The sequence below is a fragment of the Macaca nemestrina genome, chromosome 9 (genome assembly GCF_043159975.1).
Source record: "Macaca nemestrina isolate mMacNem1 chromosome 9, mMacNem.hap1, whole genome shotgun sequence".
In the NCBI taxonomy this organism is placed as follows: Eukaryota; Metazoa; Chordata; class Mammalia; order Primates; family Cercopithecidae; genus Macaca; species Macaca nemestrina.
The window spans coordinates 42,453,887-42,481,511 of NC_092133.1; the positions used below are offsets into that span (position 1 = coordinate 42,453,887).

Below are 27,625 nucleotides of genomic sequence, written 5' to 3' on the forward strand. Positions count from 1 at the left end.
TCCCACCCCGTACCTGTCTGTAAACATACACGATACAGCCTAACTCTTCAACTTTAATTAGGGTCACTGTAAACTGACCTTCTATTTATTTATAATATTTATATTATTTTATTCATATATATTCATTTACAAATGTGACACAATGGTTTTCTGAAAAAGCCACTATTGTAGGATCACAAATTGAGTCACAGACACAAACTAGACAGGTAGAACCATTAGGCTGGGGCAAAAAGGAAGAATAACTGGAATGTCTCAAAGAAAAAGTTATTGATGACAATTAAGTTCATAAGCAAACCTCTAGGAGCTCTGTTTAATCTACAGGAGGTTGAAAAACAACTCAAGAGGCCATAAGCTGTATTTCCCTGCCCACCTACCTCACACACCAAGATCTCCTTCCCCTCCCCACACATACCACGGCCTTCCTAGCCGCTGTGAAAGTCAATCACCACCCCAGTTCTCCTGGATTTCTTATCCTTTGGATGGACTAAGGACCAAGCATAGATTTTCTACATTTAAGCTTTTCACTGCTATAGCTCTGAATTCTAGCTTTGAAGTCTCTCTTTGACAAACACACACACACATTCTGCCACAGATCCTGTCATAAATTCTGTTAAAAAAAACCTGTCATAAAAAATCAATGGTACTGACTCTGAAAGACTTTATAAGGCACAAGCAAGGCTGAGGCAGGAGAATGGCTTGAACACGAGAGGCGGAGATTGCACTGAGCCGAGATCGCGCCACTGCACTCCAGCCTGACGACAGAGCAAGACTCCGTCTCAAACAAAACAAAACAAAACAAAAAAAACCCTCAAGTTTTTTCATATTTATCCTTATCCTCTTCTATTCCAACTTATATCTTTTCAAAGTTTAATTCAAGATTATTTTTTCTTGAATATATTCTTCTCTTTGTCTAGTAGTACAAGTCCATAATCCTCTATTTACAATTTCAAAGTCCTATAAATTCTTGAAACTGAAATGTTTTTGCAACTCATTTGGTGCCAAAAACATGCACCTGATCTGAACTGACATGACGCTACTTTTTTCCCTTTAGCATGAACACATACATTTCACTGCAGTTATTAATATGCTTGATTAGAGAGAACTGGCTAGGACCTAACTGTGGGTATTAAATAATATATGATATATGTACCTAATTACCTTTCTAAAATCTGAAAAACTTGAAATCCCAAAGCAGACTGTAGACTTGTATCGACACTTGCAAATTTTTATTCCAAAACGGCAATTTTTCAGTTACACTGAGATAAATAGGTTTTTGGGAGAGCGTTTGCTTGAGGACCTAAACCCACTCATTTAACTGTTTCTATAAGTACATACATTTACTGTTTTAAACAACCAACATATAAAGGAACTGCTGTAATTCTGTGAGTTGGACTTCCTATACAAAATCTGAAAACCTAGGGTACCAGCAGCAGGAACCAGATCTCCAAGCTGCTGGGTGACAAATTTCTTCAAAGCATTTCCCAGGGTAATCCCTAACCCCAGCTCCAATCTACCAATCAATTGTAACTACGCTTTTAAATGTGTATCATTACTGTTCACAATTTGCTGCATCGATTTAAAGAGCTTGTTTTAACAATTTCCAGTTATCAGGGCCCTCAGACATTTTTGAAAAACCTACCGAATCCAAAAATTATTCCTAACACCAATACAGTACTTAACGAAGAGTGAGCTATTTTAGTAAGTTCTTAGTCATTTAAGAGGGAGGTTTTAAGAAATGAATTGCAAGTAGGAAAAAATAAAATGTATAATGTTCACTAAACTTTTACTATTTTGTCACACACAGCTACTTGACAAGTCATGATCTTTAAATATATCAAAGTAAACTTTCAAAAAGTACTTAAATATTATGTCAAAATAAAAAATTGCAAAAGCCTGGTTTTTTTTTTTCTTTAATTATGCTTCGAATTAACCAGTCACAACCACCAGTAAAAATAGGGAAAGAGGGGGAGGGGGCTGTCCCATGACATCATCTGGCAATATGTAGTTTGAAGCCTGAGAGCGCTCTCCAAATAACCCTTACGAAGATACAGCTGGGAAATCATCCCTGTTAAGCTTAGATAACTTGGGTTTAAATAAAAGGTTCAAAAAGCCTCCCCCCACCTGAGTCACATGTCTGTACCATATGAAAAATAAAACCATTACTGATGCATCTACCTCCCACTACCCTGACAGCAACGGAAAGGTCACAATTAAGTGGAAACTCGCCGCACAGCCTGTTTAATCTGAAGGGGGAAGGGAAAGAAACGCGAAGAAAAGGACAAAAATCTGCGCGCCTCCAGGGCAGGCAGGCACCTCCGTGGAAAACCCACTCCCGCCTGCTGACACCTATGCTCATCCAACAGATCATGCCGACTCAAGATGCAGGTAATTCTCTTAGATAAAGTGGGGGCCCAAGCCCCAGAAAATAACGCAAACATCCAGCGGAACCGACCACCCCCAACATTTCCCGAGGGTGGAAGATGTAGCTCGCGAAGTGTTCTGGGCTGCCCACGAGGCACAACTCTTTCATTTCTGCCCAAGGAAGGGCGGCCTGTGTGCCTCTCCCTGGAGTGCCAGGGGGTGCCCAGGGGAGACGCGGGCCTCCTGGAGGCCCTCGCCCGTCCGCCGTCCCTCCTGACTCCCGCCGTCGGGGCGCCAGGCGGCCCCGGCCCACCACCTACCGCGGTCGCGCCGGCGCCAGCCGATACGATGGGCGGCAGCTTCTCGCGCTCCGGCTCCTTCCCTTTCCTCTCCTCAGGCGCGGCCGCCGCCACCACCAGCGGAGTGGCGGGCGAGGGTACCCGACCCGCCTCACTCATGTCGGGCCGGGCGGCGGGAGCGCCAGGCGGCGGCGGCAGCCTCAGTGCTGCTGGGGCTGGCGCTGCTGCTGCCGCCGCGGCCGCGAGAGGGCTCTGGGCTGCAGCTTCTAGCTGCCGCCGCCGCCGCCGCCGCCGCCACTCCGCCCCCGCCCGCGCCCGCGCCCGCGCCCGCGCCTCTGCGCGCGAGCCCGAGGCCGCGCGACCCCGCCGGCCGCCCCCGCGCGCGCCAGGCCCGCGGACACGGCTCCCTACAGCTACCACAGGTGTCTTGCTCCCGCCTCCCCCGCCCGCCCGGGGCTCGCGCGTCGCGGGTCAGGAGCGCCGGCGGTAGCCGCCCTTGTCAACCCCGAGGGCCCGGAGAGAAGGTGCCGCGGTCGACGCCCGGCCGCCATATTGTTTGCAGAGTGTCGCCCGAGATGACGAGGAGACCCCGCACCGGGACCGCGCAGGAGAACCTGGACTAGGGGCGGATAGTGGGGGAGACAAGTCCAGCCCTGCAAAGGGTCGGACGGGGATAGTCCGAGTGGTACCAGTAGGGCAGGACGTAGGCACAGACTACCCTTCACGGACGGCCCTGGCCTGCGGCGCCTAGTCCCGCGGGCGAGCGCCCTCGGGGTCTGGGCTGGTGGCCTTTTGCCTTTTTCTTCCAGGCGCCCACTAAGCTGTCCGCCTTTGGTCCTCTGCCTTCTTATCCTTGCCCGCCTTCCTGAGCCCAGGAGAGGCGACCCAGAGCTTGCGCAGCCCGGGAGACAGCCTTTTCTGGCTCAGCAACCGACCCTTTTGTATACGCCTGGATGGCCTCAACCTACACAGGAAAAGCCTGGAGGTGGGGAGGAGTGCGACGTGGTGGGCCCCCCCTTTCCCCTTCCCCCTTCCCCCATAGGATTGGACGGCCAGTCCACACTTTCCATTCCTGTTCCTCTCGTCCCTCTTTGACTGCCAAATCCGCCTCTCCCTTCCCGTCCCCAAGCGCCTACGTTTTGCTCTCTACCCGCAACCCTTTGCTGTCTCCTATCCATTCCTTCATTGTTCCTTTCCGTTTATGTTAGCGATGTACATACCCAAACTCTGCTGCACAGTCCTCAATCAAATCATTACAAAATAGGAGTAAAAACTGGAAAGCTGAAGAAGAGAGCTTTTAATTATGAAATTAAAATACCCCCCACCTCCACCACCAGGACACCTAGACAATTTCCTTTCCTTTCTTGTCGCCCCCTCCTTTTCCTCAGTCTATTGGAGTGGTGGAGACACCTGCTGATCTAGGAGAAAGGAGAGAGTAAGAATGCGCTGTATCGCCTATTAAAAGCAAGGGATTTCGATACTCAGGTCTATCAGGTTTTTTGCCGGTGCCTTCGTTATTTTATTCGAGGTTGAGTGAATTTTTAGATCAAGAGTACCTAGGTCCAAATACAAGAACCAAAAATATCTCTGAAACAAACCCAAATATGATTTGGGGATATCTATTGTTTACATAATTGGGAGTTATTAGTGTAACTAAATACTAGTTATGGTACTTCATAAGATGAGGTTGCATGTTTTCAAACCCACCATTTATAACAAGTAGATCTGAAGCAAACAATGTTGCCTTCTAAATTATGAATTCTGACTTTCATTTATAGCAAGGCTTTCTACTTTAATATAGTTACTGTTGCCACCTGTTTACTTGTGAATTAACAAAAGGTATAGAATAAGTGCCGTATAGTCAGCAAAAAATATTTCAATGCAGGGAAAATGATGCATCCAGGCATTACTTTGAAGCATCCTCCTCCTTTCTATTAATATTTTTCTTAAATTCTTTTTCAGGATTTTCTTTCCTTCTTAAACTACTGAAATACTCATCCCATAGAGAAGAACATACCATTATTCTCTGCTTTTAGCAGGTCTGTATATTGATCATGGATACAGCAGCAATTCAAATGTTATTTTATAAAAGGAAGCCTCTATTTTAACTGCAATTCCAGATATTCTGTGCTGCTAAGTCTAGGTTGATAGAACAAATACTAAAGGGAAAAGTATCTTCTTTCCTATTGTTTTCAACTAGATTTAGTAATTTGCTATAAAAATGCTTGGATGAGAAACCACTTGGATAACAGGCCTTCTGCTTTCTTTTTTCATGTGTGAGACTAAATAAAAGTGTCTGTACATGTAGTCACATTCAATAGAACAAAATGCTTAAATATTGGCGAAACAAGGCAAGTCAGAAATGTTAATTTCTGCTACTGCACCAGAGTAGATAATAACCCATTTCTTAACAAATTCTCTGATTAATTCACTTGTGCGTTCCATATGAAAAATGATGATTTGTTTATATTTCCTTTTACTTCTTGTTAAATAAATGTCCTCAATCCACCACCTCATCTCTCCCTCATACATAGTCCAGGAGGGGGCTGGAGGGTGGGAATGGGGCCTGCTGGAAAGCTGTAGAATTATAGCTCTGGGGGAACTTGTGGTGTGCTTGAGAGACACATTCCCAGCTGCCATCAGGGTGCTTCTGGAGATCCAGGTGGGAGAAGAGTGTTGTAAGGCAGGACATACAGAGAGCTCTGGCCATTCTGTACAGAGGTGTGGAGAAGATGCTTTTTAGCTATTCCTAGTGTCAGAAGTGCAACAGTGAGGGTATCCAAGTATAAACTCATTTGCTTTGGAAAAACTAGGAGTGAGGCAGAAGAAGCATTTCATGTTTCTAGGTCCAGATGGAAAACCTGAGCTCATTAATTATATCTATGGGGAATAGGGTTTTGCAGGGTGGGAGTGAGGGTTAGAGAACTCATTATTTCCCTGGAAGAAAAAGAAAGACAAAATTACAAGGTAATGGAAGGTCGAAATTATAGATAACTTCTATTTTAATTATGTATGGTAATACTAATGTAGTGAACAATAGCAAAATAGGTACACAGATCACTTAAGAATGGTTTATACCACTAATACCTTAATTTTAGAAGGTATAGTTATGAAATAGTGCAACTTATTTTAATATTTCAACTGAGTGTTGTCCTAAAGTAAACTTGGGGAAATTATTTTAGCCATGTTGACCTTGTTAAAAAGATTTTTAGAACTCTTTCTTAGGTATAATGGTTGTGGATTTTTAAAATTACTATTTAAAAAATAATTTGGCTGGGTGCGTGGCTCATGCCTGTAATCCTAAAACTTTGGGAGGCCAAGGCAGGTAGCTCACTTGAGGTCAGGAGTTTGAACCCAGCCTGGCCAACATGGTGAAATCCTGTCCCTACTAAAAATATATATATAAAAAAAATTTAGCCAGGCATGGTGGTGGGCACCTGTAATCCCAGCTACTTGGGAGGCTGAGGTGGGAGAATCGCTTCAACTCGGGAGGCGGAGGTTGCAGTGAGCTGAAATTGCGCCACTGCACTTGAGCCTGGGTGACAGAGTGAGACTCCATCTCAAAACAAAACAAAACAAAAAAAACTTTTCTTTATTAAAAAAAAAAAAGATGCTTTGTCATTACAGAAAAACAGAAAATACAGATTAGCAGAATCATTTAAACTAACTTTAGATACTAAGACCTTGCTCTGTATCTTTAAAAAATCTCTTGTATCTGTCTACACACCCCCCACCCCCCACCCCACAGTGTTTCTTCCTTTGTTTTTATAAAAGTTGAACATACTGAAACACTGTTTGGAGTCTTTGCAACTAATTCTTTAGAATAACCCCAGTGATGTGATAAGTCTTTAGAGGATGATTTTTTAAAAATTGCACAATGCTATATAGAGCCAAGACTGAAGAATAAAGTAGATGATGATGAAGCTTTGTATTTTTAATCAGACTTCTCTTGAATCTGTTCTCTGCCTAGATTCCCATTGCCATTGACCTAATTAAGGCCCTTAACATCTCTAACCCCAATTATTTCTGTAGCCTGGCAACTGGTCTTGCCTTCAGTTTCTTACCTGCTCTAATGGCCACCAGAATGACCTCTTCAGAATATATAGTTTCTAGCCAGCCCTTTGTTTTAAAATACCGTAGTAGTCTTTCAAAGCCTTTATGCTAAAAATTTTCCCCTAGTGTGGCATTCTGCTGAATTCTTTGCAAAAGAAGGCATTTTTCTTAATGTCCTAAATAGAATCATTCCTTTCTTTCTGCTCCCAGAGCATGTTATACATACTTACCTTTATAGACCTATTACATTACATCTTAGTTTTTTGTTCCCCAAATAAGTCATGGCACAGAGGAGAAAGACTATGTCTGATTAGTCCTTGAGTCCCTACATGTAGCACACTACCTGGAGTGTGCTATTGAGGAGGCACTTAGCAAACCCAGAAGAAACGAAACGATGTTTTCTTGAAGTGGTTTGTACAGGGGCTCTGAAATCTTTTCCAAAGATAAATTATAAAAATGCTCTGAGTGATGAACTATACTCATTCAGATGATTTGGTCTTGATATTGCTTCTTTAAAATCTTAATCTTCTAGAGCAGTGCTATCAGTAGAACTTCGCATACTAGGGGAAATGGTCTGTATCTGCACTGTCCAGTGTGGTAGCCAATAGCGTCATGTAGTTATTGGGCACTTGAAATGTATCTATTGCCAGAGGAATTGAATTTTTAATTTTAGTTCATGTTATGTAAGTTGTGTTTGAACAGCCACATGTGACTAGTGGCCACCATATTGGACAGTACATTTTAGAGCTGCATCTCAGCTGTAAAACAGCAAGTCCAAATTAGTGGCACACTAATTAATGAGCCTCACTGTATCTTAACCTCATTCTTCAGAATTTATGCAAGCAAATGTTCACTAAAGTAATGAGGGCAGGTTTAAAAGAGCTTTAATAAACGCCTAAAAGCCTAAGTAACTTCTTCCTTTTTTATTGTTTCTTTTTAAATATTGTATTCACAGGAGTTTGCATGTGTTGGTGAAACCACATTTAGCTATATCTTGATTTGACCAAGTCCTATAGAGGAGTGACCTAAACTAGAAGAAACTGTTAGTAACAGTAAAAATTGAGGTGGCCGTATGTGTTTTCAAGTTGGTTTTGGATGTCCTGTTTAGATATTTTCAAAGGAAATGCTAATTAAAGAGTTCTAATTAGTTCTAATGCTAATTAAAGAGTTGTGCTTGATAAACTAGTTCTATAGAACTGCCGCATGTGAAATTCTAATAGTCTGACCTGGATATATTGATAACTCTTCTAAATCTTAACCTCAATTTTACATTTGTTTTCCACACAAAACCAAGAAAAACAACAACAAAAACATTAAATTGTACATCAGAAGTATCCTATGCATGATGTACCTATTTAAATTTTTATTGAGACTAAGTTAACTTATGTATTCTAAGGCTGCTGAAGTCATCAAAACAAGTCAGAATGGCATATACTGCTATTCATTTTTACCTTTTGTCTTGCTAAGAGCACCCTGATTTGACATAACAATATGCTTACATAAAAGTGATTTCTTTTCTGCACTTTCTCGCAGCTATGTAGCATAATGTAACATTATTCTAGCCAATGAGGTGTATGCTGACATTTTAGGGAAAGTATTTGCTACCTTTATTTTGCCTGAAATGAAGATACGATATGTCAACGTGGTGCTACAACAAACAGGAGGCTGCAAGCATAAGGATGAATGTCAAAACGCTAAGGACAGGGTGATGGAGAGAGAAAAGGAATCTGGAACAGTCCTGAAATTGTAGAACTGCTACACCAGCTTGGACTGCCTATATCTGGATTTCTTTTTTGTAAGACAGATGAATCCCTATCTTATTTAAATCCATATTAGTTCTTCTGTCATTTGCAGCTAAACAAATTCCTGTCACACTTCACGCACGCGCATACGTGCACACGCGTGAGAGCACACACACACACACACACACAAACCCATAGTTTTTTGTCTTAGTTCATCCCCAAACTAGTCAGTTGGTTGAAATTCTAGTGGTTTAACCTGTTGTTTCAGGCACAGCTTTAATCAAGTAAAATAGCTATCTTCTTATCTCAATTCTATGATTAATAATAGTTCAGGAATTACAATAACCTTTGTAAAAACATGAATTTTCTTCTTCAAAGTTGGAAAAGATGCCTCTACACTTCAACGCAAAGTATTAGAATAAAATTAGGAATTCTGAAAATTACCTTTAGTCTTGGCTCTTCCAATTTTTAATTATGTGGCTTTAGCAAAATCACTGTATTTGAATTAATTTGCTTAATGTTGCATGAGTGTTGTGGAAAACAGTGAAAAAACATGCAGAATTGCTTTGTGAACTATGCTGCATTTTAATAAATCCAACTTAATGAGCACTGCTGGTTACTAGAGACTGTGCTAAGCACTTTCCATGGATTTGTTCATGTCTTCTCGGAAACCTACTTTTAGTATTACTGTAGAGTAGGGACTCATTCCCATTTCATAGATGGGCAAATTAAGGAATTATATCTAGTAAACTGTTCAGATTCATCTCCATACTTGCCACAAAGCATAGACTAGCTGTTCGATAAATGTTTATGGGAAGAATAAATGTTCATTTTATTTATTTTGCTATCCTATAATTGCGTACCATTTAGGATATTATAAACCCATAGTAGATTTGGCCACATAATAAAGGACTGCTATTGGAGGCCTGCTCAGCACCTCCCTGTTGTCCAGCATCCTAACAGAACATTTTCTACTAGAGATACTGAAATAATCAGCTTTTACTGAGGTAAAAATCCAATCTAAGCATCTTTGACTATTAACTTCTCTTGCCTATAGAGGGTTTTGAGGACATATACAGAGGATCCCTAGTCTTTAGCACACTTCTGAGCCCTCAGGCTCAACAAATATTGTTGAATGGGTAGATGTTAAATGCTTCACAGATACTGCTTTTGGGGACCCTGCAACTATTAACGTTATATTATAAGCATGCTGTGGTCAGTAGGTTGCATTCTGGAAATATTTTAATAAATCTTGTATTCTTTAAACACATCAGGTATTGGAGTTTATTTACTTTTTAGTTTTTCTAGCTTTATTGAGGTATAATTGACAAAAATTGTATAGATTTGAGGTATACAATGTGGTGTTTTGGTATACATATATCTTGTGAAATAGTTACCACAATCAAGCTATTATTTCCATCATCTCACATAATTACCTTTTTGTGTTCGTGGTGAGAGCATTTAAGACCTACTCTCTTAGCAAATTTCAAATATGCAATATAGTATTAACTGTAGTCACCGTGCTGTTCCTTAGATCTCCAGAACCTATCTGCTATGGTTCGAATGTGTTCCTTAGAGTTCATGTGCTAGAAACTTACTCACCATTGTAGCAATGAGACTTTTAAGAGGTGGGTAGGCCATGACGGCTCTGTCTTCATGTATGGATTGATGCTGTTATCGCAAGAGTGTGTTATTGCAGGAGTGAGTTTGTTATCATGAGAGTGTGTTTCCTTATAGAAGATTCAGTTTAGGCTTCTTTTGCCTCTCTCTCACTCTTTCTCACCCTTCTGTCTTCTGTAATGGAGTGACTCAGCAAGAAAACCCTCACCAGATGCTGGCACCAGAACTTTTAGCCAATACATTTCTGTTCTTTATAAATTACCCACTGTAGTATTCTGTGATAACAACACAAAACCAAAGGCATTATTTGTCCTGCATAACTGAAACTTTCTACTTTTTAACCAACATCTCCCCATTTTTCCTGCCTTCCAAGCCACGGCAACCACCCTTTCTACTCTCTGCTTCTATGAGTTTAACATTTTTAGATTCCACATATAAGTGAGGATCATACGCTATTTGTCTTTTTGTGCTTAGCTTATTTTACTTAGCATAATATCCTTTAGGTTCATCCGTGTTGTCCCAACTGACAAGATTTCCTTCTTTTTAATGGCTGAAATTCCTCTGTGTGTGTGTGTGTGTGTGTGTGTGTGTGTGTGTGTGTGCGCGCGCGCGCGCGCGCACTCGTCTTTATCCATTCGTTCATCTCTGGACACATAGGTTGATTCCATATCTTGGCTATTGTAAATAATGCTGCCATGAACATGAAAGTGCAGATATCTCTTCAAGATACTGATTTCATTTCCTTTGCATGTATATCTATTAATAGAAATGGGATTGTTGGATCATATGGTAGTGAGGAACTTCTATATTATTTTTCATAATAGTTGTACCAATTTCCATTCCCACCAACAGTGCATAAGGGTTCCCTTTTCTCCACATCCTCACCAACACTTGTTATCCGTTGTCTTTTTGATAATAGCCATTCTCTTTTTTTTTTTTTTTTTTTTTTCTGAGATAGAGTCCCACTCTGTCTTCAGGCTGGAGTGCAGTGGCACGATCTCGGCTCACTGCAACCTCCACCTCCTGGGTTCAAGCAGTTCTCCTGCCTCAGTCTCCCAAGTGGCTGGGACTACAAGCGTGCACCACCACACCAGCTAATTTTTGTATTTTTGGTAGAGACTGGGTTTCACCATATTGGCCAGGATGGTCTCGATCTCTTCACTTCGTGATCCGCCTGCCTCAGCCTTCCAAAATGCTGGGATTAACAGGTGTGAGGCACCGCGCCCAGCCGATGACAGCCGTTCTAATAGGTGTGAGCTGATATCTCATTGTGGTTTTGATTTGCATTTCTCTGATGATTAGAGATGTTGAGCATTTTTTAATACAACTGTTGGCCATTTGTGTGTCTTCTTTTGAGAAATGGCTTTTCAGATCCTTTGCCCATTTTTAAATCAGGTTATTTGTCTTCTTGCTATTGAGTTGTTTGAATTCCTTATGTATTTTGTATATTAACCCCTTATTAGATGTATGGTTTGTAAATAATTTTTCCTACTCCATAGGTTGTCTCTTCACTCTGTTGATTGTTTCCTTTGCTATGCAGAAGCTGTTTAGTTTGATGCAATCTCATTTATCTATACTTGCTTTTGTTTCTTATACTTTTGGAGTAATATCCAAAAAATTCCTTTCCAAGACCTATTTCAAGAAGATTTTCCCCTGTATTTTCTTCTAGTAGTTTTACAATTTCAGCTCTCACCTTTAAGTCTTTAATCCATTCTGGCCTGATTTTTGTAGATGGTGTAAGGTTAGGGTCTAATTTTATTCTTTTTTTTTTTTGGATGGAGTTTTGCTCGTTTCCCCAGCTGAAGTGCAATAGCGCAACCTTGGCTCATTGCAACTTCTGCCTCCCGGGTTCAAGAGTTTCTCCTGCCTCAGCCTCACAAGTAACTGAGATTACAGGCATGTGCCACCACACCTGGCTAATTTTGTATTTTTAGTAGAGATGAGGTTTCGCCATGTTGGTCAGGCTGGTCTTCAACTCCTGACCTTAGGTGATCTGTCCACCTCGGCTTCCCAATGTGTTGGGATTATAGGCGTGAGCCACTGCACCTGGCCTAATTTTATTCTTCTGCATGTGAATATACAGTTTTCTCAGCACCATTTATTGAGTAGATTAACCTTTCCTCATTGTGTGTCCCTGGCACCTTTGTCAAAGAACAGTTGACTTTAAACGAGTGGATTTATTTCTGAGGTGTCTATTCTGTTTGATTGGCGTATATGAATGTTTTTATGCCAGTATCATACTGTTTTTATTTACTATAGCTTTGTAGTATATTTTGAAATCAGGTAGTGTGATGCCTCCAGCTTTGCTCTCCTTGATCAAGGTCACTTTGGCTATTTTGGTCTTTTGTGATTTCATGTGAATTTTAGGATTGCTTTTTCTATTTATATAAAAAATGCCTTTGGAATTTTGATAGAAATTATATTGAATCTGTAGATTGCCTTGGATAGTGTGGACATTTTAACAATGTTAATTCTTCCAATTCATCAACATAAGATATCTTTTCATTTATGTGTGTCTTCTTCAATTTCTTTCATCAGTGTTTTATAGTTTTCAGTGTACAAAAATTTCACCTCCTTGGTTAAATTTCTTTCTATTTTATTGTTTTTGAATGGTATCGTAAACGGTATTGTTTTCTAAATTTATTTTTTAAATAGTTAATTGTTAGTCTGTAGATAAAATAATTTTGTATGTTTATTTTGTATCCTGCAACTTTACTAAATTTATTAGTTCTAACATTTTTTGTGGAGTCTTTAGAGTTTACTATGCACACCATCCCTTATGATGGTATTACTTATGAATTTTTGACTTTACAATGAGTTTATTAAGATATAATCCCATTGTAAATAGAGGAGTATCTGGATTATGATGGTTCACCTTATGATTTTTCAACCTTTTGATTGATTTATTGGTACATAACTTGATGCATTCCAACTTAGAATATTTTCAACTTACCATGGGTTTATTGGGATGTAACCACATTATAAGTTTAGGAGCATCTGTATATAAGATCATGCCACCTCCAAACAGAGAAAATTTTACTCCTTCCTTTTCTATTTGATGACTTTTGTGTCTTAATCTTGTGTAATTGCTCTGATCAGAACTTCCAGTACTATGTTGAATAGAATGGCATCTCTGTTTTGTTCCTGATCTTAGAGGAAAAGCTTTTAGCTTTTCACTGTTAAGTATTATGTTAGCTGTGGGTGTGTAATATGGCCTTTATTAGGTTGAGGTACATTCTTTCTATACCTAATTTGTTGACAGTTTTTATCATAAAAGGATTTGAATTTGATCAAATGCTTTTTCTGCATCTATTGAGATGATCACATGATTTCTATTCTTCATTCTGTTAATGTGGTATAATCACATTTATTGATTTGCATATGTTGAATGATCCTTGCATCCCAGGGATAAATCCCATTTGATCGTGATGTATGATACCACTAATATGCTGTTGAATTTCATTTGCTAGTATTTTGTTGAGGAATTTTTGTATCTATGTTCATCAGGGATATTGGTCTATATTTTTATTGTAGAATCCTTGTCTGACTTTGGCGTCAGGGTAATGATGACCATAAAATGAATCTGGAAGTGTTTCCTCCTCTTCAATTTTTCAGAAAAGTTTGAGAAAAATTGATGTTAATTATTCTGTTAAAGTTTGATAGAATTTACCAATGAAGCCATCAGGTTCTGGGGCTTTTTTTGTTGGGAGGTTTTTGGTTACTGATTCAATCTCCTCATCTATTATTGGTCTGTTTGCATTTCCTACTTCTTCATGTCTTCCGTCTTACTAGGTTGTATGTTTCTAGAAATGTATTCATTTCTTCTACGTTACCCAATTTGGTTGTATAGAATTGTTCATTTTAGTCTCTTACGATCCTTTGTATTTCTGTACTATCAGTTGTAATGTTTACTCTTTCATTTGTGATTTTATTTATTTGAGTCTCTTCTTTGTTAGATTGTCAATTTTATCTTTTCAAAAAGCCAACTCTTAATTTCATTATCAAAAAAAAGTTTCTTGTCTCTATTTTATTTATTTCTGTTTGTATCTTCGTTATTTCTTTCCTTCTGTTAACTTTTGTATAGTTTGTTCTTTCTAGTTAGTTCCTTGAAGTTGAAGGTTAAATTATTTGAGATCTTTTTTTTTTCTTAATATAGGCAGTCAGCACCACAAACTTCCCTCTTAGAACTGCTTTCACTATAAGTTTTGGTATATTGTGTTTCTATTTTCATCTCAAGATTTACTTCTAACATTTTAAAAAATTTCTTCTTTGAATCATTGGTTGTTTCAGAATATGTTAATTTCCACACATTTATGAATTTTTCAATGTTTTCCTGTTATTGATTTTTAGTTTTATACTATTGTGGTTGCAAAAGATAATTTAAATCTTACATTTATTAAGACTTACTTATCTATTTTGGAGAATGTTCACAGAACATGCAGTTGTGAAGAGTATGCATTCTACTGCTGTTGGATGGAATATTCTGTATATGTCTGTTAGGTCCATTTGGTCCGTAGTGTTGTTCAAGCCCTCTGTTTCCTTAGTGATTTTCTGTACAGATGATCTATGTGTTGTTGAAAGTGAGGTATTGAAATAATCTACTATTATCAAATTGCTATATGTTTCTTCCTTCAGGTCTATTAATATTTTGCTTTATATATTTAGATGCTCTGATGCTAAGCACTTACATGTTTATAATTGTTATCTTCTCTTGATGAATTGACTCCTTTTACATTATATATATAAAGACCTTGTTTGTCTCTTGTTACAGTTTTTGACCTATAGTCTATTTTGTCAGACATAAGTATAGCTACCCTGGCTCTCTTTAGGTTACTATTTGCATGGTATATCTTTTTCCATGTCTTCACTTTCAGTATATGTGTTGTCCATAAGCCTAATATGAGTCTACTGTGGGCAGCATATAGTTGGATCTTGTGTTTGTTTTATAAAATTATTCATTCAGCCACCTATGTCTTTTGATTAGAGAATTTAATCCATTTAAAATTAAAGAATTATTGATAGAAAAGGACTTACTACAGGTTGAGTATCCCTAATCTGAAAATTCAAAATACAGAATATTCCAAAACTTGAAACTTTTTGAAGGATGACATGATGCTCCAAGGAAACGCTCATTGGAGCATTTCGGATTTGGAGTTTTTGAATTAAAGATTCTGAGCTGGTGTGTATAATACAAATATTCCAAAATTTTAAAAAAATCTAAAGTAACTCTAGTCCCAAGAATTTCACATAAGGGATACTCAACCTATACTACCATTTTGTGAATTCTTTTCTGTTTATTAGTTCCTTTGTTTTTTTTTCCTTTTCTCTTGCTGTCTCCTCTTATGATTTGATGGTTTTCTATAGAGATATGCTTTAATATCTTTCGCTTTTGTGCTATTACAGGTTTTTTTCCTTGTGATTACCATGAAGCTCGCACAAATCATAACAGTCTACTTTAAGCCAATAAGAGCTTAACTTTGACTGCATACAAAAACTCTACACTTTAACTTCTCTCTCCCCTGCTCATGATTTATGTTATTAATGTCACAATTTACATCTTTTTACATTGTATGTCTATTAGCAAATTATTGTAGCTATAGTTATTTTTAATACTTTTGTCTTTTGACTTTTATACTAGCGTTAAAAGTGATTTCCACACCACCCCATTACAGTATTAGAGTATTCTGAATTTGACTATATTATTATCTTTACAATGAGTTTTTAACTTTTGTATATATATATTTTTTTAATGGAAAAATTTTTTTTAAATTTATTATTATTATACTTTAAGTTCTAGGGTACATGTGCATAACGTGCAGGTTTGTTACATATGTATACTTGTGCCATGTTGGTGTGCTGCACCCATCAACTCGTCAGCACCCATCAACTCGTCATTTACATCAGGTATAACTCCCGATGCAATCCCTCCCCCCTCCCCTCTCCCCATGATAGGCCCCGGTGTGTGATGTTCCCCTTCCCGAGTCCAAGTGATCTCATTGTTCAGTTCCCACCTATGAGTGAGAACATGCGGTGTTTGGTTTTCTGTTCTTGTGATAGTTTGCTAAGAATGATGGTTTCCAGCTGCATCCATGTCCCTACAAAGGACACAAACTCATCCTTTTTTATGGCTGCATAGTATTCCATGGTGTATATGTGCCACATTTTCTTAATCCAATCTGTCACTGATGGACATTTGGATTGATTCCAAGTCTTTGCTATTGTGAATAGTGCCGCAATAAACATACGTGTGCATGTGTCTTTATAGCAGCATAATTTATAATCCTTTGGGTATATACCCAGTAATGGGATGGCTGGGTCATATGGTACATCTAGTTCTAGATCCTTGAGGAATCGCCATACTGTTTTCCATAATGGTTGAACTAGTTTACAATCCCACCAACAGTGTAAAAGTGTTCCTATTTCTCCACATCCTCTCCAGCACCTGTTGTTTCCTGACTTTTTAATGATCGCCATTCTAACTGATGTGAGATGGTATCTCATTGTGGTTTTGATTTGCATTTCTCTGATGGCCAGTGATGATGAGCATTTTTTCATGTGTCTGTTGGCTGTATGAATGTCTTCTTTTGAGAAATGTCTGTTCATATCCTTTGCCCACTTTTTGATGGGGTTGTTTGTTTTTTTCTTGTAAATTTGTTTGAGTTCTTTATAGGTTCTGGATATTAGCCCTTTGTCAGATGAGTAGATTGCAAAAATTTTCTCCCATTCTGTAGGTTGCCTGTTCGCTCTGATGGTAGTTTCTTTTGCTGTGCAGAAGCTCTTTAGTTTAATGAGATCCCATTTGTCAATTTTGGCTTTTGCTGCCGTTGCTTTTGGTGTTTTAGACATGAAGTCTTTGCCCATGCCTATGTCCTGAATGGTACTACCTAGGTTTTCCTCTAGGATTTTTATGGTATTAGGTCTAACATTTAAGTCTCTAATCCATCTTGAATTAATTTTCGTATAAGGAGTAAGGAAAGGATCCAGTTTCAGCTTTCTACTTATGGCTAGCCAATTTTCCCAGCACCATTTATTAAATAGGGAATCCTTTCCCCATTTCTTGTTTCTCTCAGGTTTGTCAAAGATCAGATGGCTGTAGATGTGTGGTATTATTTCTGAGGACTCTGTTCTGTTCCATTGGTCTATATCTCTGTTTTGGTACCAGTACCATGCTGTTTTGGTTACTGTAGCCTTGTAGTATAGTTTGAAGTCAGGTAGCGTGATGCCTCCAGCTTTGTTCTTTTGACTTAGGATTGTCTTGGAGATGCGGGCTCTTTTTTGGTTCCATATGAACTTTAAAGCAGTTTTTTCCAATTCTGTGAAGAAACTCATTGGTAGCTTGATGGGGATGGCATTGAATCTATAAATTACCTTGGGCAGTATGGCCATTTTCACAATATTGATTCTTCCTATCCATGAGCATGATATGTTCTTCCATTTATTTGTGTCCTCTTTTATTTCACTGAGCAGTGGTTTGTAGTTCTCCTTGAAGAGGTCCTTTACATCCCTTGTAAGTTGGATTCCTAGGTATTTTATTCTCTTTGAAGCAATTGTGAATGGAAGTTCATTCCTGATTTGGCTCTCTGTTTGTCTGTTACTGGTATATAAGAATGCTTGTGATTTTTGCACATTAATTTTGTATCCTGAGACTTTGCTGAAGTTGCTTATCAGCTTAAGGAGATTTTGGGCTGAGACAATGGGGTTTTCTAAATATACAATCATGTCATCTGCAAAGAGGGACAATTTGATTTCTTCTTTTCCTAACTGAATACCCTTGATTTCTTTCTCTTGCCTAATTGCCCTAGCCAGAACTTCCAACACTATGTTGAATAGGAGTGGTGAGAGAGGGCATCCCTGTCTTGTGCCAGTTTTCAAAGGGAATTTTTCCAGTTTTTGCCCATTCAGTATGATATTGGCTGTGGGTTTGTCATAAATAGCTCTTATTATTTTGAGGTATGTTCCATCAATACCGAATTTATTGAGCGTTTTTAGCATGAAGGGCTGTTGAATTTTGTCAAAAGCCTTTTCTGCATCTATTGAGATAATCATGTGGTTCTTGTCTTTGGTTCTGTTTATATGCTGGATTATGTTTATTGATTTGCGAATGTTGAACCAGCCTTGCATCCCAGGGATGAAGCCCACTTGATCATGGTGGATAAGCTTTTTGATGTGTTGCTGAATCCGGTTTGCCAGTATTTTATTGAGGATTTTTGCATCGATGTTCATCAGGGATATTGGTCTAAAATTCTCTTTTTTTGTTGTGTCTCTGCCAGGCTTTGGTATCAGGATGATGTTGGCCTCATAAAATGAGTTAGGGAGGATTCCCTCTTTTTCTATTGATTGGAATAGTTTCAGAAGGAATGGTACCAACTCCTCCTTGTACCTCTGGTAGAATTCAGCTGTGAATCCATCTGGTCCTGGACTTTTTTTGGTTGGTAGGCTATTAATTATTGCCTCAATTTCAGAGCCTGCTATTGATCTATTCAGGGATTCAACTTCTTCCTGGTTTAGTCTTGGAAGAGTGTAAGTGTCCAGGAAATTATCCATTTCTTCTAGATTTTCCAGTTTATTGCGTAGAGGTGTTTATAGTATTCTCTGATGGTAGTTTGTATTTCTGTGGGGTCGGTGGTGATATCCCCTTTATCATTTTTAATTGCGTTGATTTGATTCTTCTCTCTTTTCTTCTTTATTAGTCTTGCTAGTGGTCTATCAATTTTGTTGATCTTTTCAAAAAACCAACTCCTGGATTCATTGATTTTTTGGAGGGTTTTTTGTGTCTCTATCTCCTTCAGTTCTGCTCTGATCTTAGTTATTTCTTGCCTTCTGCTAGCTTTCGAATGTGTTTGCTCTTGCTTCTCTAGTTCTTTTAATTGTGATGTTAGAGTGTCAATTTTAGATCTTTCCTGCTTTCTCTTGTGGGCATTTAGTGCTATAAATTTCCCTCTACACACTGCTTTAAATGTGTCCCAGAGATTCTGGTATGTTGTATCTTTGTTCTCATTGGTTTCAAAGAACGTCTTTATTTCTGCCTTCATTTCGTTATGTACCCAGTAGTCATTCAGGAGCAGGTTGTTCAGTTTCCATGTAGTTGAGTGGTTTTGATTGAGTTTCTTAGTCCTGAGTTCTAGTTTGATTGCACTGTGGTCTGAGAGACAGTTTGTTATAATTTCTGTTCTTGTACATTTGCTGAGGAGTGCTTTACTTCCAATTACATGGTCAATTTTGGAGTAAGTACGATGTGGTGCTGAGAAGAATGTATATTCTGTTGATTTGGGGTGGAGAGTTCTGTAGATGTCTATTAGGTCTGCTTGCTGCAGAGATGAGTTCAATTCCTGGATATCCTTGTTAACTTTCTGTCTCGTTGATCTGTCTAATGTTGACAGTGGAGTGTTGAAGTCTCCCATTATTATTGTATGGGAGTCTAAGTCTCTTTGTAAGTCTCTAAGGACTTGCTTTATGAATCTGGGTGCTCCTGTATTGGGTGCATATATATTTAGGATAGTTAGCTCTTCCTGTTGAATTGATCCCTTTACCATTATGTAATGGCCTTCTTTGTCTCTTTTGATCTTTGATGGTTTAAAGTCTGTTTTATCAGAGACTAGTATTGCAACCCCTGCTTTTTTTTGTTCTCCATTTGCTTGGTAAATCTTCCTCCATCCCTTTATTTTGAGCCTATGTATGTCTCTGCGTGTGAGATGGGTCTCCTGAATACAGCAGACTGATGGGTCTTGACTCTTTATCCAGTTTGCCAGTCTGTGTCTTTTCATTGGAGCATTTAGTCCATTTACATTTAAGGTTAATATTGTTATGTGTGAACTTGATCCTGCCATTATGATATTAACTGGTTATTTTGCTCGTTAGTTGATGCAGTTTCTTCCTAGCCTCGATGGTCTTTACATTTTGGCATGTTTTTGCAATGGCTGGTACCGGTTGTTCCTTTCCATGTTTAGTGCTTCCTTCAGGGTCTCTTGTAAGGCAGGCCTAGTGGTGACAAAATCTCTAAGCATTTGCTTATCTGTAAAGGATTTTATTTCTCCTTCACTTATGAAACTTAGTTTGGCTGGATATGAAATTCTGGGTTTAAAATTCTTTTCTTTAAGAATGTTGAATATTGGCCCCCACTCTCTTGTGGCTTGGAGAGTTTCTGCCGAGAGATCTGCTGTTAGTCTGATGGGCTTCCCTTTGTGGGTAACCCGACCTTTCTCTCTGGCTGCCCTTCAGATTTTTTCCTTCATTTCAACTTTGGTGAATCTGGCAATTATGTGTCTTGGAGTTGCTCTTCTCGAGGAGTATCTTTGTGGCGTTCTCTGTATTTCCTGGATTTGAATGTTGGCCTGCCCTACTAGGTTGGGGAAGTTCTCCTGGATGATATCCTGAAGAGTGTTTTCCAACTTGGTTCCATCTTCCCCCTCACTTTCAGGTACCCCAATCAGACGTAGATTTGGTCTTTTTACATAATCCCATACTTCTTGCAGGCTTTGTTCATTTCTTTTTCTTCTTTTTTCTTTTGGTTTCTCTTCTCGCTTCATTTCATTCATTTGATCCTCAATCGCAGATACTCTTTCTTCCAGTTGATCGAGTCGGTTACTGAAGCTTGTGCATTTGTCACGTATTTCTCGTGTCATGGTTTTCATCTCTTTCATTTCGTTTATGACCTTCTCTGCATTAATTACTCTAGCCATCAATTCTTCCACTTTTGTTTTCAAGATTTTTAGTTTCTTTGCGCTGGGTATGTAATTCCTCCTTTAGCTCTGAGAAGTTTGATGGACTGAAGCCTTCTTCTCTCATCTCGTCAAAGTCATTCTCCGTCCAGCTTTGATCCGTTGCTGGCGATGAGCTGCGCTCCTTTGCCGGGGGAGATGCGCTCTTATTTTTTGAATTTCCAGCTTTTCTGCCCTGCTTTTTCCCCATCTTTGTGGTTTTATCTGCCTCTGGTCTTTGATGATGGTGATGTACTGATGGGGTTTTGGTGTAGGTGTCCTTCCTGTTTGATAGTTTTCCTTCTAACAGTCGGGACCCTCAGCTGTAGGTCTGTTGGAGATTGCTTGAGGTCCACTCCAGACCCTGTTTGCCTGGGTATCAGAAGCAGAGGCTGCAGAAGATAGAATATTTCTGAACAGCGAGTGTACCTGTCTGATTCTTGCTTTGGAAGCTTCCTCTCAGGGGTGTACTCCACCCTGTGAGGTGTGGGGTGTCAGACTGCCCCTAGTGGGGGATGTCTCCCAGTTAGGCTACTCAGGGGTCAGGGACCCACTTGAGCAGGGAGTCTGTCCCTTCTCAGATCTCAACCTCCGTGTTGGGAGATCCACTGCTCTCTTCAAAGCTGTCAGATAGAGTCGTTTGCGTCTGCAGAGGTTTCTGCTGTTTTTGTTATTTTTACTGTGCCCTGTCCCCAGAGGTGGAGTCTACAGAGACAGGCAGGTTTCCTTGAGCTGCTGTGAGCTCCACCCAGTTCGAGCTTCCCAGCAGCTTTGTTTACCTACTTAAGCCTCAGCAATGGCGGGCGCCCCTCCCCCAGCCTCGTTGCTGCCTTGCCGCGATATCACAGACTGCTGTGCTAGCAATGAGGGAGGCTCCGTGGGCGTGGGACCTTCCCGGCCAGGTGTGGGATATGATCTCCTGGTGTGCCTGTTTGCTTAAAGCGCAGTATTGGGGTGGGAGTTACCCGATTTTCCAGGTGTTGTGTGTCTCAGTTCCCCTGGCTAGGAAAAGGGATTTCCTTCCCCCTTGCACTTCCCAGGTGAGGCGATGCCTCGCCCTGCTTCAGCTCTCGCTGGTCGGGCTGCAGCAGCTGACCAGCACCGATAGTCCGGCACCCCCCAGTGAGATGAACCCAGTACCTCAGTTGAAAATGCAGAAATCACTGGTCTTCTGTGTCGCTCGCGCTGGGAGTTGGAGACTGGAGCTGTTCCTATTCGGCCATCTTGCTCCGCCCCCAACTTTTGTATATTTTAATGTTACTAATGAATATCCTTTCATTTCTGCTTGAAGAACTTGCTTTAGCATCTCTTATAAGGCAAGTGTAGTAGGAAGAAAATCCCTCAGCTTTTGTCTTTTTCTCTCCTTCATTTCTGAAGGACAGCTTTGCCAGGTGTAGTATTTCTGGCTGGAAATCTTACTCATCTTATTCTTTCAGTACTTAGAAATATGATTGCACTCTCTTCTGGCATGTGAGGTCTCTGCTGAGAAATCCACTATTAGCCTGATCCACTGAAATCCCTTTTATGTGACAAATTGCTTTTCTTTTGCTGCTTTCAAAATTCTTTCTCTTTGATTCTTGACAATTTGATTATAAGGTGTCTCAATGAATATCTCTTTATGTTTAATCTATTTAAAGTTCTTTGGGCTTTCTAAAGCTGGAGGTTCATTCCATCTACATATTTGGGAAGTTTTCTGTCATTATTTCTTTAAGCTTTCTTCCCTCTTTCTCTTTCTCTGCTTCTATTTGAGTCTCTCATAGTGCATATATTGGTTTGCCTGATGGTGTCCCGTAAATCCTGTAGACTCTTTTCATTCTGTTGTTGTTGTTGTTCCTCTGACTTTATAATTGCAAAAGCCTGTTGTTGAGCTGATTCTTTCTTTTGCTTGATTTTGTCAGCTTGTTGAAACTGTCTATAGAATTTTTCAGTTGGATAATGTTTCTCAGCTCCAGATTTTCTGTTGGGTTTATGTTGGTGTGGCTTCAATCTCTTTGTTGAACTTCTAATTGTGTCATGAACTGTTTTCCTGATTTTGTTTCATTATCTATCTGCATTTTTTTGTGGCTCACTGAACCTCTTTAAGAAAATTATTTTGAATTATTTGTCAGGCAGTTTGTAGATTTCTATTTGTTTAGGATCAGTAACTGATGCTTTATTTTGTTCCTTTAGTGTTGTATGTTTTCTTGATCTTTTTGGCCTTGCTTTGGTGTCTGACATTTGAAGAAGTAGGTATGTCTTTCAGTTTTTATGGCTTCAGCAAGGAAAATACTTCACCAGTCAGCCCATCCGAATATTCAGGGTGGACTGACTGAAAGGGTCTATTGGTGGGCTTCATGCTAGAGTCCCCGAGTGGTCTGAACTGGTGACGCTTTCCATGGGTGGATGGACCTGGTGCCTCAATCCATGGAGGTTGGCCTGGTACTAGAGTCTACTGGAGTGAACCTAGTGACTAGATCTGGGAGGATGGGCCTAGAGCTTGGGTCCAGGAGGGCAGGCCTGGAGTCTAGGCTTGTAGGGGCTGGCCCGAAGCCTGTGTTAATGGGGGCTGAACTGGCACTGGGGCAGGCCTTGATTCTGAGTCTGTAGAGGCTGGCCTGTGGCTGGGGTGGGCTTGGAGCCTGGGTCCTCAGAGTCTCAGGGGGCCAGGGTACCCCTAGTGTTCACTGGGGCAGGCCTGGTGCTAGGGTTTGCAGTGACATTTGATGCTCACCGCACTCTCCTTCCCCACTCACAGAGGGCCTTTCTATCCACACTATACTACTCAGGCTACTACTACTTGGGGGTGGAGTGATAGAGGTAATGTGAAGCTGTCCTTTCTACTCTCTCCAATGCATCCTTCCGTATGTCTATGCTCCACCATGTGCCATAATCTCTCAACTAGATTTCCCAGCTACTGTGAAGGTATGCTCATGTATGGATGTTTGTTCAAATTGATGTTTCTGTGAGGAAACTAGTGACGGAAGCTCCTATTCCACCATCTCTGGAGTTTACTTTTTAAAGAGCAGGCAAATATGAGATTGATTTCCAGTATCACTATTTAGGCAAAGCCATCAATATCCATGATATGCACTCACATGGTAAATCTCCACAAATAAAAGGAGGTACTTTAAGCCTTCCTGGGGGCTACTCCATTTCTATTATATTTTTCTTCAAAGGAGGCTGATATGCTGAGTGATGTCATCAGCCATAGGATAAAATGATCCTGTGGTATGAGGACTGCCCACATGAGGACACTTTCCAGGATGTCAAGGAATTCCTGGCTTCGTGGTCTGTGCTAATGCATTCTAATGATCATGGACTGCTGTTTCCTATCTTTGACCCTTCCGTTCATTGTGAAGGAAATTTTCTTAGTCACAGAATGCTAAACGGCACTAAAATATCTACTCCTTTAAAAAAATTGCTACCAATATGGAGGTATTAATATATCAGTAAAGAAGCTCATAGTGAAAGTCCAGAAGTTGCATGATGATCTTAAAACTTACATGCTTTTGTAATTTATACTGATTATAAACCTCTTTTGGAAACACATTTCTAAGGAGAAATCTGAATTCTTGGTGACGTCCATAACAATTTATATTGTTAGATTCTTTGTTTCATTGCTGCTGATGAGACATTTGTCTTTAAGCCCAGAAAAGCCAGGCTGAAGGTCAGTGCCCTCTGCTATTTCCCACTGTAGACTTTGTGCCACTGAAAGTTTTAATTTTACAAGGTTTTCCTGACCAACTTTTTCTAATTGGCAAAAGCAATAAATCAATCACTAATTGACTAACATTATTGATCACTTACGGTATATTAGGCCACATATTTGACTTGGTTCCTGGGATATGAGAATTAATGAAACTATCCTTAAGAAGTATTACAGTGCAGTGCAATGGTCCTCAAACTTTTGTATGCAGCAGACTCACTTGGGTAGCTTATTAAAATTTCTACTTTTAGACTTCACCCAGAGACTAGGGCTGTCAAGTTGAGAAGTTATCGAAGGAGGATAAGGGGGAGGGTGGCCTTCACATTGTATTCTATGAGAAGGGTGATCCCTGAAATGTGATGTGCCATTTGTGTGAATGTAGAGTCTAAGAAATATGGGCTTTGTGATGTCTTCCCATCATCAATTTCTCCATCTCTTGGTGTATATACATCCCCCCATTCCCACCCAATGTGCTTTAGGAGAAGTGTCTCCATGTCTGCTTTTAAGAGGGCACATGGCTCAAAGTAAATCAGTGCAAGCACGTCTCTTGAGTGATTCGCTCAAGAATGGGAACTTGACCTAATTCAGGTTAGCAAGAGATGAAGTGTTTTTCCTGGAACTTTTAAGGCAGGCTGCTTCCTTACATAGAGAACTTGCAGGAACAAGCTCTTCTCCCTTCCAAGATGTGGTGGAGGAAGCAAGTTCCCAGGGAACTGGGGATAGTTCTCTTCAGAATGAAGCTGATGCCATGGAGGGCAGAGAGGAAAAAACAAAAGGAACCAGATGTTTGATGGTATTCATGAGCTACTGAACCCCTTTGACTCATTAAGTTCTCTTTCTTTTAAAAAAGAGTTTGAGTTTTATTATTATTATTGTTGTTACTTGCAACTGTGGGAGTGGGCCCAGAAATCCTAATTTTTAATACTCTACTCCAGGTGATTCTGAAGTAGATGGTGGTAGATCTAGTCTAATATATTTGGCCAGAATTATTTTCAGAGAGTAGTGGTGTTTACTTTATAATCTTAGTTTTGAAGACTTTTAAGGAAAACACATAGGTTAATTAAAACATTTAACTAAATTATGTTTAATGAATTGTATTTTGATGGATTGAGTCATTTGTCCATAGTACATCTGCCAGAGATAAATGCTTTTGAAAAAATCCTACATTTTCTGTTTTTCTATCATAAGACATGATTTCATTGCAGTCACAGTGACACCAATTATATATTTTTTTTCTGTTGAAGTGGAGAAAATGGGCTTTAAGTAATCATTGCTTAGTGAAAATTGAACTGTCATCTCAAATTGTCAATACTCAGATTAGAAAATGTAAACAAAACTAAGTTCCTTTACTCTTCAATGCCACACAAGTGAAAATGCTGCATAAAATTGATAGGTACAATTATCATCATTTTACCCTTTCAGATGTCAGCTCATTCTATTGATCTATATTCTGTTGATGAAATAGTTAAATAGTAAAATTTAATGAATGCCAGTTAAAAATGGACCCCCCAAGCTATATTATTAACCTATATCTTAGAGGATTAGGCATAAAAAGATTTCATAAATGACAATTCATGAATATTCTTAATGTTAATTGAATTAATATTCAGTTACTTGAAGCTGCTCATTGTATCTGTGATTAACCTTTTACTTTCCTATAGATGATGTTTTATAAGGAAAAGACATAAAGGGAAAGGGATTAAAATAATCTTAAAATAGTCTTGTAAAGGGCCAGGCGCAGTGACTCACGCCTGTAATCCCAACACTTTGGGAGGCCGAGGTGGATAACTGAGGTCAGGAGTCCAAGGCTGGCCTGACCAACATGGTAAAAACCCGTTTCTACTAAAAATACAAAAATTAGCTAGGCATGGTTGTGGGTGCCTGTAATCTCAGCTACTAGGGAGGCTGAAGCAGGAGAATCACTTGAACCTGGGAGGCAGAGGTTGCAGTGAGCTGAGATTGTGCCATTGCACTCCAGCCTGGGTGACAGAGGGAGATTCCGTCTCAAAAAAAAAAAAAAAAGTCTCATAAAATTCCAATCTGCATTTTTTTTTTATTTTAATTTTTTTGGAGACAGAATCTCATCTGTCCAGGCTAAAGTACAGTGGTGTCATCTTGGCTCACTGCAACCTCTGCTTCCCAGGTTTAAGCAATTCTCCTGCCTCAGCCTCCTGAGTAGCTAGAATTACAGTCACCTGCCACCATGCCCGGCTAATTTTTGTATTTTTAGTAGCGACGGGGTTTCGCGCTGTTGGCCAGTCTGGTCTTAAACTCCTGATCTCAAGTGATCCACCTGCCTCGGCCTCTCAAAGAGCTGGGATTACAGGCATGAGCCACCACGCACAGCCCCAGCCTGCACTTTTAAAAGACCTTCATTTCATTAAATAAAATAATGTTACATGATTCTAAAACTTTTATCTGTGGCATGGATCTGAAATCTGCTTGGCAATGAGTCTCTTAATGACTGCTTGAGGGAAAAATTCCACTGGTCAGTACAGTAGGCAGAATCTCTAAAATCATACCCCAAGATGTTATATCCGACTACCCAGACCCTCTGCATGTGATGAGATTCAGTCCTGTGATGGTGTTGTATTACATGGCATAGTTAACCTTAAGATAGGGAGAATATCCAGGTGGGCCTCGTCTAATCAGATAGGCCCTGAAAACAGGAATGCTTTATCTTGCTGCCAGCAGAAGTCAGAGAGATTCTCAGTGTGAGAAGGGATCCCTGTGCCATTGCTGACTTTGATGATAGAGGGAGCTACCTGAGAAGGAATGTAAGTGGCCCTAAGGAGCTGAAAGAGAGACCCCTGGTTGACTGCCAGCCAGGAAACAGGGATCTCAGCCCCACAACTGCAAGGAACTGGATTCTGCCAACAACCTGAATGAGCTTATAGGTGGATTCTTTCTAGGGCCTCCAGATAAGAGCCCAGGTGGCCCACACCTGGGCCTCAGCCTTGTGAGCCCCTAAGTAGAGAAACCAGTCAAGTCTACTTCTGACCCACAGAACTATGAGATCATGAATTTTTTAAAATAATATATTTAATTTGTGATTTTTGACACCATAATAGAAAACTAATATAGTTGGGAAAATTATGACCAAAATATTCGTGATAGAAGGGATCTCAGAGAGCTTTTAACCACTGATGTCCTTGACAAAGAGGGTTC

At 39.8% G+C, this 27,625-nt stretch overlaps 1 protein-coding gene and 1 long non-coding RNA gene across 3 annotated transcripts in view; one reads left to right on the forward strand and one right to left on the reverse strand.

Annotated features, from left to right (window-relative positions):
* The window catches only part of LOC105480431 (HECT domain E3 ubiquitin protein ligase 2), a 95,442-nt gene extending 91,373 nt beyond the window's left edge, over positions 1 to 4,069 (reverse strand). Inside the window, exon 1 of one of the 2 annotated variants that reach the window (XM_011739313.3) lies at positions 3,881 to 4,069. Coding sequence is in view for 1 of the 2 variants with exons in the window: in XM_011739305.2 (XP_011737607.1) it covers positions 2,682 to 2,819 (138 nt within the window). In the remaining variant the exon portion in view is untranslated. Of the gene's footprint in view, positions 1 to 2,681; positions 2,915 to 3,880 lie in introns of those variants that run through there. The other variant, XM_011739305.2, reaches the window with a different exon arrangement.
* Positions 3,015 to 27,625, forward strand: part of LOC105480441 (uncharacterized) — a 339,420-nt gene continuing 314,809 nt past the window's right edge. Inside the window, exons 1-2 of the long non-coding RNA XR_011607746.1 lie at positions 3,015 to 3,645; positions 4,623 to 4,699. This is a non-coding gene — a long non-coding RNA (uncharacterized lncRNA). The remainder of the gene's footprint in view (positions 3,646 to 4,622; positions 4,700 to 27,625) is intronic.